The sequence below is a fragment of the Perca fluviatilis genome, chromosome 1 (genome assembly GCF_010015445.1).
Source record: "Perca fluviatilis chromosome 1, GENO_Pfluv_1.0, whole genome shotgun sequence".
Lineage (NCBI taxonomy): Eukaryota > Metazoa > Chordata > Actinopteri > Perciformes > Percidae > Perca > Perca fluviatilis.
The window spans coordinates 24308431-24323302 of record NC_053112.1 but is presented as its reverse complement, the minus strand read 5'-3'; the positions used below and the strand labels follow the sequence as shown (position 1 = coordinate 24323302).

General features: G+C 38.8%; 1 protein-coding gene across 4 annotated transcripts in view; it reads left to right on the top strand.

Moving 5' to 3' along the window:
* The window catches only part of LOC120561855 (microtubule-associated serine/threonine-protein kinase 1-like), a 75042-nt gene that overhangs the window by 38201 nt on the left and 21969 nt on the right, over window positions 1–14872 (top strand). For all 4 annotated transcript variants that reach the window (XM_039805180.1, XM_039805171.1, XM_039805186.1 and 1 more), the window contains 4 exons: window positions 4004–4164; window positions 8296–8371; window positions 10212–10421; window positions 10526–10627. In XM_039805180.1, the coding sequence (XP_039661114.1) occupies window positions 4004–4164; window positions 8296–8371; window positions 10212–10421; window positions 10526–10627 (549 nt within the window). The remainder of the gene's footprint in view (window positions 1–4003; window positions 4165–8295; window positions 8372–10211; window positions 10422–10525; window positions 10628–14872) is intronic.

Here is a 14872-nt window from a genome sequence, read left to right as displayed (position 1 = left end):
GCTGTTTTCACCGCCTTCATGTTTCCCCTCTTTACAGCATGGCAAGCAAACACTGTACTTTCTTTCATTTCCATTTTTACCAGAGAAACAGGAGAAAAGTAACAAAGTGTGGGGGGCTGCTTTTTCTTCTCTTTATAATTTAGCTCATGAAATCAACACACAAAACTGTATGTTAGATTTTTCATCCTTTGCTAAATTGATGAGGTGGGCTTTTTTGCATGAATATGTATTTCACTCACAGAATTCATTTGCATATGTTTTCATGCGTAAAATCAGTGCGTGCTGATCAGTGGTGTAGTCTACGTGATACGCAGGTATACGCAATATACCCACTAAGAAAGCTCCAGGATTTCCATATACCCACTTAAAAATGCCCAATGACACGCAACAACATACTTTTCATTATATTTTTGATATATTTTGAATTGTCATCTGTGTTCTTTTTCTTCGCATAGGCTAAATAAAGATATTTCCACCGTAAATTGGTGTATTAAATCATATCCAAATGCAACAAAAATGAAGTTGCTGACCCTCAAAACTTCCCTGGGGGAGGACACCCAGACCCCCCATTATAATATGCCCCCCCTTCCCCAAAGGCAGATTCTGGCCTTCTCTCTCTCTCTATATATATATATGGTATCTCACAAAAGTGAGTACACCTCTCACACCTCTCACATTTTAGTAAATATTTCATTATATCTTTTAATGGGACAACACTGAAGAAATTACACTTTACTACAATGTAAAGTATTATTTATTTTTAAAGGCCAGTTATTTCATGGATCCAGGATACTATGCATCCTGATAAAGTTCCCTTGGCCTTTGGAATTAAAATGGCCCCACATCATCACATACCCTTCACCATACCTAGAGATTGGCATGGGGTACTTTCCATAAAATCATCTTTCAATGCAAATCAAACCAGCTATCAGGCTAACTGACATGAAACCATGCCAATCTCTAGGTATGGTGAAGGGTATGTGATGATGGGGGGCTATTTTAATTCCAAAGGCCAAGGGAACTTTATCAGGATGCATATCATCCTGGATCCATGAAATAACTAGCCTTTAAAAATAAAAATCTGCATGCCTCTATGGGAATTTAACATAGGGGTGTACTCACTTTTGTTGCCAGCGGTTTAGACATTAATGGCTGTGTGTTGAGTTATTTTGAGGGGACAGCACATTTACACTGTTATACAAGCTGTACACTTAATACTTTACATTGTAGCAAAGTGTAATTTCTTCAGTGTTGTCCCATTAAACGATATAATGAAATATTTACTAAAATGTGAGGGGTGTACTCACTTTTGTGAGATACTGTATATATATATATAGTATACCCACTACAATACATTAGACTACACCACTGGTGCTAATGTTGTAAAAGTTGCATGTTCTACTTTGGTCTCGCTACGCTTTGAAATGTTACACACCACCCTTGCAACTAAATGCCATGCATACTACATACACACACACACACTCACCCCTGTGTTCTTTGACTTTGTTCTTTGACTTTGCCGATTGTTTAAAAGCATGTAAGCGCTAAGGAACATGCATCACATGTAAACCAGGACCAAAAATAACTCCTCAGCTGCTAAGATATGATCAACCTGATGACTTGGCCTTTCTGAAAAAAAGTGGAGCAGGGAAATATAACCAATCTGTATTAATTCCCTGTTCCAGTTACTATTTCTCTATCCATCACTTTATCGTCAGAGAAGCGGAGATGGATGGTGAGTGGTAGCAGAGACAAATAAGAGAGAGTGTAGATGGAAACCTGTTTTGAAGCAAACCGAGGGACAACAACAATGTTGACTTTTGTCTGAGTGAAGCATAAGAGACTACTCAGAGAAATGAACCCTGCCAAGGCCCATTTGGTAAATAGTCCATTTGAGAAATGGACCTTAATGTGTATGATGCTCAGGTGGAGACAAGGTGTTGACTCATAATCCACCCCCTGTACACTTTCTCTCATGCACATCCTCACAGCAGCACATAGAGTATAGAGAGACATACAGTAAGCTGGAAGCGACTTATTGATATCTTTTTGCCGGTAGATGAGTTTGAAGATGGTTTCTTCTCAGTCTCTCCATATACTTCATATCCACCCTCCCCCCTCCATCCCGTCAGGTTTCAGTGCTCTGCTAGTTCTAGTGTGTGTGTGGAGGAGTTTCTTACATGTAGATGTGAACCAAATTTATGCTGGAAAGCTGCAGAAATATAAACAGTTAAAAGTGGAGGAAGTACAAAGGATGAAACCTTACAGGTACATCCCAATTTGAATTTCCCTTTGTTGGAAATGTGTTAGGTGTTGGGCGCTGCAGCTGGTCGGGCTGCCTTGACTGCTTCACCACAACACCACAGTTTTATACCAGGACAAATATCAGTCATTTCACTCCCAAGTTCAGATTTTTATTTATCTTAAATTATAGTTAGGAAGAAGAAAAGAGTCTGTTGTCTTTTCAAAAATTAACACATCTTCCATTGGTGGCTATATTAAGATAGCCTGTTTACAGTATGTATACATTATTTCCACTTTGCCAACACCATTTGGCCAAAACATTTCTATAAATTATAAGACACTCTCATCATAAGCTTTTTCATTAACTAATTAATTTACAAACAGAAATTCAGATTTCAAATTAATTATTAAATTAGCTTGTAAAAAAAACATGCTGCTGTAGAAATGGCTCATTAGCATTCAGTTTCTGGGCAGTGAGGTCCATTTACAAACTGTGGTTGGACCTGTATGTTACAAATACTGAATCAAGTTTTGATTTGAAGTGTGGATGTGTGGATGCTGCAAATGATTTATTTTAAGGGAAAACATGCACAGACTAATTTTACATTCTGTTTTGCCATGTGGGAGGAAATATGAAAAAAGTAATAGTGCTAGAAATGGTAACTTTACACCCTTGTTATTGCATATGTGCACATACCAACTCTAAGGCATCAAAAGACTAAGGAGCTGTTGAGGCCGACTGACAGGTGATCGAGCTGTGGAACCATCATCAGAAAACTGACTTATGATGATGATGATTTTCTAAAAGCAATTCCTATTTCCTTGCATATTTCCTTACATATTGCATCTCTAGTCACGTCTTCAGTAAGAGGCACTAAGACGCAGGTGAAGGAAATCTGGATGCGATTAAGTTAAATTGAGATGCACCCTGTGACTGCACAAAGGATCGAGGCAGATATGAGTTTTTCATTCATGACAACCATGATATCCAATGGCATTTTCCTCAGTCTCCGAGCTCTCTGTGTCTCTCTGATTCTGTTGACTGGACCTGCTGCATTCACAACATCATCATGTCAGTGTTTTTCTGCAGCTTTCAAGTAGCTAAGACCTGAATGGAGTCTCTAATGGATTTTTATAGCAGAAATCGTTATGTGGCCAATGCCAACCATGGAGTACCATCGGGAGATGTGCTCATTAAGCCTCCCATTGATCCAGGCTGGTTTTTCCCTGCTGCACTGAAGAAAAATCTTTTGTTTAAAAGTGAATAGTGCTGCCATTAACCCCCCGAGGCAGCAGACACTTAAGGCAACAGTCAACTTTTAGGTGGTCATTCCCTGCAGTCTTTTTGCTCTGGTATTTAGTCCAAATTATTCTCTTTTACCCTCCTACACTAACTCCTTCTGGATATGTTTCTTGTTTTTCCACCTGTCTCTCTGCCTTCCTTGTTCTTTTAAGTTAGTAGCTTCTTTGTTTCAGTTCTTTCCACCCACTCATATGATAGTACACAATTTCTTCTCTTCTCTTCTCTTCTCTTCTCTTCTCTTCTCTTCTCTTCTCTTCTCTTCTCTTCTCTTCTCTTCTCTTCTCTTCTCTTCTTGTCACCACATTGATTAAGGTGTTCTTGCCATTTATTTTTTTCAATCACTGGATATCTATTTTTAAACAATTGACATTGCAGCTGCAACAGAAGCTTTTCAAAGAAACCTAACAAAGAGCAGTTCATAATTTAACCTTGTCTCTTTTTCATGTCTCCCTCAAGTCATCCAGCTCATCCCAGGAGCGTCTGCACCAGCTGCCCTTCCAGCCGACCATGGATGAGTTGCACTTCCTGTCCAAGCACTTTGGCAGCACCGAGAGCATCACGGACGATGACGGGGGCCGACGCTCGCCGCATGCCCGCCCTCGCTCTCGAAGCCTCAGGTGAGAGCACAGCAGGTCATGGGCAACAAGACAGTTTGAGCAAATGAAGACAAGCCACTGGGCTGGCCATCTAGCCAACTTTGATTTAGTTTTTTTTACATGCAATTCGTCCATGGGAGCAGAAGCCATATACGGAATTAAGTGCTGGTTTCTTCTAGTAGCAGAAAGTAGCCCCCAGTCACTGAATTAGCATAAACATAATGCTGTGACATTTTTTTTCCAAATACAAAACATCATTATGTTTAAACCATAAGGTTGTTTACTGACTGCAGAAGTAACATACCAACATTGCTCAAAGCCTTATTTGTAAGTAGTTGATTTGTGGAGATTATCTGGTGAAGAAAAGAAAACAAAGGTAACCAAAATTCATCATGTCAAGCTTTTATGAAAGGACTTTCGGCTGCCCTTTAGGATTATGAAAGGAAAACTTTAGTTAGTCTGCAGGAACAACTTTCTTCTGTCATGAAGAGATACAGAGGGCTCTTAATCATGACCTAGAGTACAGGCCTTTTTGTTGCTTATATAATTCAAATATTATTGTGTATGTATAATGTATTTGTCAGTGCTGTTGAATGCTATATTTTCTACAGCTGCCATTTTTAATAAGAGGAGTGATTCAGTAAGCTTTTTTTTTTTTATTAAAGAAAATATTTATTAGTATGCTATTATTAATTATATGTATGTAATGTAAATATAATATAAAAATATTTCCTGCTCATGTAAATCTACACATACAGTAGTATATACAGTTTCTCATCATCCAGGTGTGTGCAGTGTATTATCATATATTAATATTAATAAAAACAGCAGTGGAAGAAGTATTCAGATCCTTTAACTAAGTAACAATATCACACTAAAATACTTAAAGTAATAGTACTGCATTCAACATTTTAATAGTATGTAAAAGTGCATAAATATTATTAACAAAATGTACTTGAACTATCCAAAGTATACAGTATATTATGTTAGATTATCACTTATGCGTAAACAGCATTTGTATGCTGTAGTAGAGCAATGGGGAGCCAATATTAACTACTAGTTGAAGAATAATGTGTAATATGTAACTTTCTGCCGCTAGGGGTCTCTCAACCAAAACAATGGATTGTAAACACAGACGTTTGATGACGTTGGGAAGTTGCGTGGAATTATGGGAGTTTTTATTGCTAAACACTATCGTTGATTAGAATGCATCTGTTCACGGACGAGTTTACCCATTCAAGTTTATTCACATTACGTTTAGTAACGTTTATTCATGTCATGCTAATAAAATAGCTGCAGTTTCCCCAACATAATAAATTTTTCTTGATTCAATCTGTATTGGTAGCTAGCTGACCAGTTAGCTAGTGAGCCAGCAAGCTAACATTAGCGGCTAATGTTAGCAGGTTTTAGCAGCTAAAACCACACGATCACAGTATATTTCACATGCTAATGTCACCTTTTGGATTTTACCGGTCGGACGGGGTTTGTTGTAACACTAGCTAGCTACTCAGCGAGGCTGGGAGACTGGTGTGGTTGGGGATTGCAGGGGGAATCTCCAGGACGGCTACGATGTTCGATTGCCGTTGTCAGCAGCTGGAGAACATCTCCCAGCTGCCCGATCTCCCCCTTCACTTTTCTGTAATCTTAACTATTTGTTTTGGTGCTTAACCCACCTGTCAGGTTAATTTAGCTAACTAACTGTAAAGACAGTGAAGGGTGGAGAAATTCGGCAGCTAGGAGATTTTCAGTACAAACAGTGATAGCGTTTACGGAGACGTAGCTAGCTAACATTATGGATGGCCGATGTTGTGACTAGGATGCCTGGGTCTGATATTCTCTGTTTCCCGACGTTTCATTAAACTGCCATTAGCGTCCTAAGCACCCGGCACCGGCTGGGGCTAACGTTAACTAGCTATTGCTACATGTCCTGGCTGTGTTGTCAGCTATCATCTAGGGGTGGGAGAAAAAATCGATACAGCATAGTATCGCGATATTTTCCGTGGCAATACTGTATCGATACACAGATGCCAAGTATCGATCTGTTATTATATATGTGTTGGTCAGTTTGTCTGCTTGACAATCCCATTTTGCAGCAAAAAAATTTAAGTGAGATGAGCAAACAGAGAAATGTCTCTTTTCAGATAAAACAGATGTTGCGATAAAATAATATGTTTAAAATCTCAATAATATCGTATCGTGACATAAGTATCGTGATGATATAGTATCGTGAGACCTCTGGTGATTCCCACCCCTACTATCATCCTGAATGAAGTCTCTTTGTGCCGGGGGAGTGAGGCAGGCAGACCGCAGTGTGCTAGCTGGCTAAATTAGCATTAGATTAATTGTCTATCTATACAGCTAACGTTAATGTTACTAGTGAACTTATTCATGGGTTAGCGCAGTGCTGCTTTTATCCATGGTCAAAACAATCATACTACTAATAACTTAATAAGCGTGTTGAACGATGTTGTAACCCTATAATGTTATCCACCAAGCATTAGCTAGCATTAACGTTAGCTACTTGTCAACCAGCACATACATTGTAGTAACATTAAGCTGGATAAATATTGATATGTATCAATAAATAAGGTTTCTTCTGTATTACTGTGTTGCAAAGTGGCATGTAATTAATCACAAAATGATACCTTTTGGCAGAAAAAGCAGAGTTACCAGTATTTTTTTCTGTGACATTGTATGATTTACAATTACTCTCGAACGTAGCATCTGGGTGCCCGTGTTTTGACAGAAGTTACGAGTAACTAGATGGTGAAAGGTTATATGACACTAAATGAAACATATGAAAATAAAATAACAGATTTCTGTGGGTTTGCCATTTGATGGAAACATTTGGAATAGTGTAACTTCACAACTAAAAAAATATATATAACATAGGTATGGTCGTTTTTAGACATTTAATGCATTGTACCTTTAAAAGACCAAAACCGATAATGAATTGATCCTACTAATAAGTATTGGCTGTGTAGCCAAATCAGATATAGCTTATTCCTCTGTGACATACAGTAAAAAACTTAAAAGTAAAACTCTTAAAAACACAATAGTCCCCAACAACAAATGAGCTCTTTACTCCTGTTTAAGTAACTGTTTTAGAAAATTATTGAACATTTTTTTTTTTTTATTTAGTATATATTTGGATTTTTTCAAAGATTTTCGTCTTCAGTGAATTGCCTATGACTGAGTGCCTCATATAGGGTTGGGAAGTTAAAGTTGGAAAGTATTGAGAGACACACTCACATACATTATTGGTTTAGGCCTTAATCTATTACAATATACAGTACTACCGGGTAGATAAATCTATGCTGTAGCATCATATTTTATAGGCTGTTTGTATGTTTTGTGTGTAAAATATTTACAAAAGCAAATTTTGTACCCCTGAATTGTATTAAAGTAGAAGTAGAGAGTAGAAGAAAATGGAAATACTCAAGTTATGTCTTTACATGTAGTTGCTTTCCACCACTATTATATCAGTCCACCTTCCAGTGCTTTAAGCCTCTTCAGAGTGCTGCAGTTTCTCCATTAGCAGAAGTCTCTGGTATGCACTCCCTCCAACCACACATATTAAAGCCTCTACTCTCAATTGCAACATGCATACACATCACCACTTTCATCAGTTTTAATATTAAGCTCTTCAGCAGTTGCTACACTAGATTATCTCCTCTCTTGTGGTTTCAGTATACAGAATGCCTTTATTGTGTACCTGTATTCATATCATATCTTTGTGACGTTAAACTGTTTAATATGCTTTTCTTTTGTGAATGTTTATTTTGGCACTGTATGAGTTTTACGATATAACAAGTAGTAAGTTTTTCTTTGGGGGGGGGGGTTCTGTCACATGTTCATTTTGCATAGCCTTATATCTGTGCATGTGTGTGTGTGTAGGAGAGTGTGCATGTGACTCTGAATGTGTTCCTGCTTGTCTGACGTCTGTACCATGTGTGGCGTGACGTGCAGGAGGTCACCAGATCAATTAGAGAAACTAAACTGAGTGCAATTGCGATTAGCATAATGTACAGACAGGATGGACATGAGGGGAAGCAGTGAATTATTCCTTTATTCAAGGGAACAGTACAGAATTACATCTCACCGACTGCCTCCCCTCACTCTCTCCCGCTCTGTGTGTTTGTCTCTCTTCAGCCCAGGGCGCTCTCCATCCTGCTATGACAATGAAATAGTGATGATGAACCATGTCTACAAGGAACGCTTCCCCAAGGTCGGCCTCATACAAACAAATACACAATAGTAAACGATGCATCTATGCACACATTAAATACACACTCAAACAGTATGCATGCATACCTCTTTAGCTACACTGATTTACATTTAAAACATTTGTTGTATTTTTTCGAGTATTTTTTTCAAGGGCGACACAAATTAATGCTAATTATTTGTAATGGCAGGATTCAGATCATGTTGGTGATTAGCTGACGATACGTTGAACACCACATTGGGTGAACATGTGACCAGAACAACAAGTAAACAAGCTAAAAAATATTCTTTAGAACAGACGACGGCTCCAGGCGAACAGTAGATCAGACAGTTCTTGCTAGAGCAAAAAGGTTTTGCCTGGGAAGTAGACGGGTACCATTACAGTCTTTGTAGACTAACATCAGGGACTGAATCAACTACAGGAAGCTAATGTAGGGAGCATAGCAGTGGGGTGTTTCGGCAACGTGAAGATCAAAAAGGCTGCTACATTTTGGATCAGTTGGAGGGATATGACCACCTGCAAAATGATATAAGCTAGCAAGACTTGGAGATGTTTAATGACTGCAGCAACATTAGGGTATCCCCAAATGCTCTGAGAGCAACAGCCGGTCATTCACAAAAGTATTTTCCTTCAACAAGGAGCAGATCAGTCTGAGTGTAAGATTGGGCTTCAGTGATGAGCCAGCCAGGCAGCAATATTATGCCAGCATGCAGACACTCGAGCCACAATATTTATTGAGTCAGAGTATAAGTATCCCCAGTAGCATCATTGTTAGGGCGCATACCATAAAACTGTAATGTCCGCAGTTTGACTCCCAGCGACGGAGAGTCCAAATGTTTCCTGCCTCTTTTTCCGCTGTGATCTCTGTATTTCGGCACCCTTGTTACTTACCATTCTCCTCCTACATACAACATAAAGACAGTCAGTCAGAGAGCAGCCTCTGGGATTTTATTTTACAGTTCTTTGTAAGCTGTTGACACTGCAATGTGTGAAAACTCCTGGAGGTCGTCCATGTCTGACCTATGAGTCAGGTCTAGCAAAGTCAAATTAGATCAGGTATCTTGCTCCAGGCCAATATGTAATCAAACCGTAAGCTAACCTCTTAAAGCTGCCTGCATGCGTTATATACTGAAACATAGATACACGACTCAATGTCTGAGAGATACTTTTAGATACTAGATAACTATTTCTATGGACAGGGAAACGTATGTCCGGAAATGTGTGTCACTCTACAAGCCGGTTTCCTCAAACACTTGCCTGTACTCACAAACACATACACCTGCATCATCACCCTGTGCTCATTCACAGTGATGCATTTTAAAGCAGTGCTAACAAGGCTTCCCACATACAATTGCACACTTCTAAGGACTGGAATAGTAATTCATAATTAGTATTTAATGGATGCTTAATGGGGTCTAAATTCTGACGTCATATGTTTCCTAAACATTTGTTACACAAGTGAGACTTGGAATAATTCAGACTGCCTCATGTTCTTCCCAAAAGACAATTTAACTATTTGCCTCTTACTTTTTTCACATTTAACATAATATTCTTTGTGTGACATTTTATAGCAGCTATAATCCAAAAAAATTTATTATAAAAATGTATAAAATGACAATGTGAAAGGGCTCGTAGTGCTGAACCTACAGCATTCTAAATGAATTATCCCTTGAATCTGCAGTTCCCCTCGGCTTTACTTTATAGAGAGTTTCAGCTCATTGTCTCATTGTTAGGTGTCGTTTTCGACTGCAGCAGGCAGCTGTTTTCAGTAAAAAAAGCTCTAAACATCCACCTGACAACATGATAGCAACTGTCTGTTAACCATCATCTTGAATTAATTTAGGCCACAGCTCAGATGGAGGAGAGGCTGGCAGAGTTCATCCACAACTACTGCCCAGAGAGCGTCCGGCCACTGGCCGATGGGGTCCTTAGTTTCATCCACCACCAGGTAGCTGAGCTGTCCAGAGACTGCCTGACCAAATCACGTGAGGGTCTCATCACCAGTGTCTACTTCTGTGAACTGCAGGAGAACCTGGAGAAGCTGCTGCATGACGTGAGTTGTGACACGCGAGTCATGGAGATGGAGAGGAATGTCAGTTCAAACACTGCACATCACTAACCTGTCTCTCTGTCTGCCTGTCTCTCCCTCGCTATCAGGCTTATGAGCGCTCAGAAAGTTCGGAGCTCACCTTCGTCATTGAGCTGGTCAAAAAGCTCTTCATCATCATATCTCGTCCAGCCAGGCTCCTCGAGTGTTTGGTGAGTTTCATCCCTCTACCTGATAATGTCGTGAGTTTTAGGAAACAGCCACTCAATACACACTGATATGGAATCAACAAATGAGCATCTATTGAATCAAGTGACAAGATCCTTGTCTTTTCTGAGGGCCTTTCACATTCTGAGTATGTTCTGCTTCATCTGCTGGGAAAGACTATTGTCCTCCCACATGGAGATGGTGGTCCACTCCTTCACACTGAAATGGCATTAAAGAATGAGCAGAAGTGGGTCAGGCTGTCTGCGGTGCATTCAGTTTGAAGTGATGAAACAAATATGTCACAGCTAGAAGCTGACTTTAAGGCTTTTTTTTATCTTTTACATTACATTTGTTTTACTTGTGACAAATAAAAAGACCTGGTATCTTTTTTTTGTTTTTGTTTTATTTTCCTATTTAGTTTGGTGGGGGCACAGGGATCTAAGATAACGGTGCTATATGTATACACTCATCCAAGGAATGTACACGTCATGATACATACCTGCATGCAATCTGTGTGCCCACACATCCGTCTTAGATTTTTACAACATAGAAACCAAAAACCTTCAATTATGGCAAATTAGCAACACAAATATAGGCCCAATGCCAGTCACACCCCTTACTACCCCTTATGCCCTATATACCTTTAACCCCATGGCTGCAGAAAGAAGAATAAATAAGTAAATAAAAGCAAAATTTTAGTATTTCAGTCATCAGAAAAGAAGGGAAAACAATCATACTGGAGAGATAAAAAATAATAATATTACTTTTTGGGCTTCATTCAGAAGAACTTGAAGAGATTATAGCTCCTTGTACTCTTTGTAAATGCTTCTATTAATATGAGTTCATCAGAATGTTGTCATATTATAACATGGCTATCTTTTGCTGCTGTTAAAGGGGCATTCCACAGATCTTACACATGGAGCTCAGTCGCATGAGGAGTACTGCTCAGCGTGTGAAAACAGTTGTGTAATCTCTTCTGAGGCTCTGAAAGGAGCGCTCCAAAGTCTGAAAAATAACCTTGATAATGTCATCAGGGTTAGGCTTGAGACTTATAATGTTTAACAAAATGGCTGCATTATAAAGTGGAGGTGTGGGGCTTGAAAAAAATGTGCATTTAGAAGGCAGGTAAGGTTTAATGAAAGACACTTTAGAGTAGCATTATGGGAAAGATAGGATCTAGCATTTTTTGCTTGACCCATACTAGGGACCAAACGTCAGAATATCTCTTTGGCTTCGACTTTTGAACCATTCTTTTTTAATGTGAGTCCCCGACTTCATGGAAATGCAGTACTAAATTGCGGAAGGATCCTTTTAAGCCTGCGGACAAAACTCTTTAATGAGCAGGAAGTCTTAGGAAGGATTTCTCTAACAAAATTTCAAAACATTACAAAACAGGGTATGTAGCGAGTCAATATAGAACCCTCTCTATAGATCATATCACCCCTGTCCTTCAACAACTCCACTGGCTCCCTATCAAATATCGCATTGACTATAGGATTCTCCTTCTCACTTTCAAGGCTCTCCACAACCTCGCAACTCCGTACACACCCTCCCAGACCCTCTGATCTGTCTCCTCAATTCTCCTCAACACACCTCCTACCCACTTAGCAACCATGGGAATTGGAACCTTCAGTCGTATAGCCCCTCATCTCTGGAACTCTCTCCCACAAACCATTCGTGAAATTAACCCTCTCCCAACCTTCAAATCACAGCTCCAAACACTTTTTTATTAGATTAGCACATTCCGTCTGCCCACGCCATTCATACTTCTTACTATTGCTGTATTTGTCCTTTGTTTTGTTTTTACGTAGCTGTCTATGTTCTTGTTTTTTACTGTTTTACTGCTGTAAGGTGACCTTGAGTGATGTGAAAGGCGCCCATAAATAAAATGAATTATTATTATGAATATGTTGCAGACGTTGGAAGCAACATGCAATTGCAAAATACTTGATATTTTTAAATGGTCATTCAGTGTAGCTGCATTAGAATCAAAACTAGTGGATGTGAAAACACATTACCAGAGCTCTGCTCTACACTTGCACTCGTGTTGCATATTTCCGACATCCCCTTGCATTCACAAATGGCTGCTAATGTACACTTGTGGCTGCTAATGTGCACTTGCTTCCAGTAAATGTAGTTTCACCCTAAGCATTATTAATACAATATATTTTAATGTATGAATTAAGATACTGTATTATGCAGTAGAGGTCATGGTTTTGTTTAAGCTGTCGGTACATCAGACACAGCAGAGTATGTGCTTATCGCCGCAGGATATTTTTCCAACTCAAAACTGTAAAATTTTCTTTCCACCTCTTGTCGATCTTCTCAGCAGCACATCAAATCTGCTGGGAGAGAGAGCCGTGTCCTTGACTTGTTGATACTTACAGTACATAACTCACTTCAACTTACTTAGTAATAACAATATTATTATCATATTGTTATTACTAATGCACAGGATGCTTAGCCATACCTGGCAATCAGCTCACTGATTGATGGCCTCACATGTTTGTCATTGGCGTGGTCCCTACTTCAACCACCCTTCCTCTCATCTTTCCGTTGCCAAGGCAACCGCCAGAAGAGGTCGATAGGGTCAGGCAGGATATGGAGGGGACTTAAGATCCTCACAGCCCTTAGGTTATAGAGGAGAAGACACACACAGATAAGATGTTGTCCACGGGTGTAGAGTTCATTAAGTATTCAAGTCAGCTACGAGTTCTGATTTGGTGAAAATGTCACGCAGTCGGTCGGCTGTAAGCTGCAGGGATATTATCCTTGAGCAGAGCAAGCTATCAATGAGTCAGGTTAATTCCCCCTTTCTGTACTCTTTCTTTTTTCTCCGGTCAAGGGGAGCAGATATGAAAGAGCAGGGAGGAGGGAAATGATCCCGGCTGCCCCAGGCTCTGCTTTCTAATCAAAATGTTATTCCACCAACAGGAATGAAATTGAATCCCACAGGACAACACAAAAGGCTGTTTCATTGCAAAAATAAAGCAATTTAAAGTTGGGAGGTGTATTAACACTGATTGTGTTTGTTTGACAGCCCTATAGCCGTGTTTGGTCATGAATTTGCAGCAGGTTGAAGTAAATTTTAGTTTTTTAATTATAAGTTGGGCACACCTTGAATTACTGACAAAATATAACATTAGTTCAGTTATCAAATCTTTTTGTTTCTGCTAACTAGGAGGTCAGTTATCATGGTTTAATACCCAGTTGTAAAAATAATCAATATTGTGATATACTGTGGTACATTCTCTTGTAATATGTTATCAACATTTTGGCACCAGTCAGAGCCCGACTGATGCTGGAATTTTAAACCAGATATTTGGAAGTAAAAAAAAAAAAAATCATATAACTATATATTGGCTGATAATTACTTTTACAAACATAAACACATAACATAAACAAACAATCTTTCTTTTTAAATTGTGACCAAGTTACATACTAAGCAGGACATTTTGCAGTTGAAAATTCTACTTAAATGGCTTCTTTTTTTTTTAAAGGGACTGGTTACAGCTTTTCAAATGTAAATATTTGCTGTTTTTTCAGTCTTCTATGATAGTAAATTGAATATCTTTGGATGTTTGACTGCTGGGTGAAAAAAAGCAATTTGAAGATGCCATTGGACATTGAAACTGTGATGTGATATTTGTCACTATTTTCTGAGAGCTTATATACCAACAATTAGTCAATTAATGGACAGAAGAATCATATTTTTCACATCATATTTTTACTCTTCAGTTACAAATATGTCATAATATATATTAGACACACGATATCGCCGTATTAGGATACCATCATGACTTTGGGGAGAATATCATTAAAAGTCTTATAGCAAGATGAGTTAGTCTTACTCAACAGTGCCATCATTTAAAATAATTCAGTTCCTGTAAATGAAAATTTGTTTGAGGATTAATAAACAATTTCAAGAGAGAAGTGTTTATTTTGAAATGGCAATCATCTGGTGTTGACAGGAGCTAATTAGAGTTTTTTGAATTCACTTGTAGAGATGATGTGGCTCCAGCACTGGCCTTCAAGCCTATTTGAAGGTGTTAAAACTGTGGACTTGAAGATGTTTTATATCGCTGCACTGAATGTTATAAATAAGCAGTGATCATTGTGTTCACCCTGCTGTGATCAAAGTGATCATTGTGTTCACCCTGTTACTTTAGCTCCTATTGGAGTACGTCTATATGAGTACTGCATTTAAATTCTGATGGTAGATATTCTGCAGTTATATTGTAGCTTCCTTT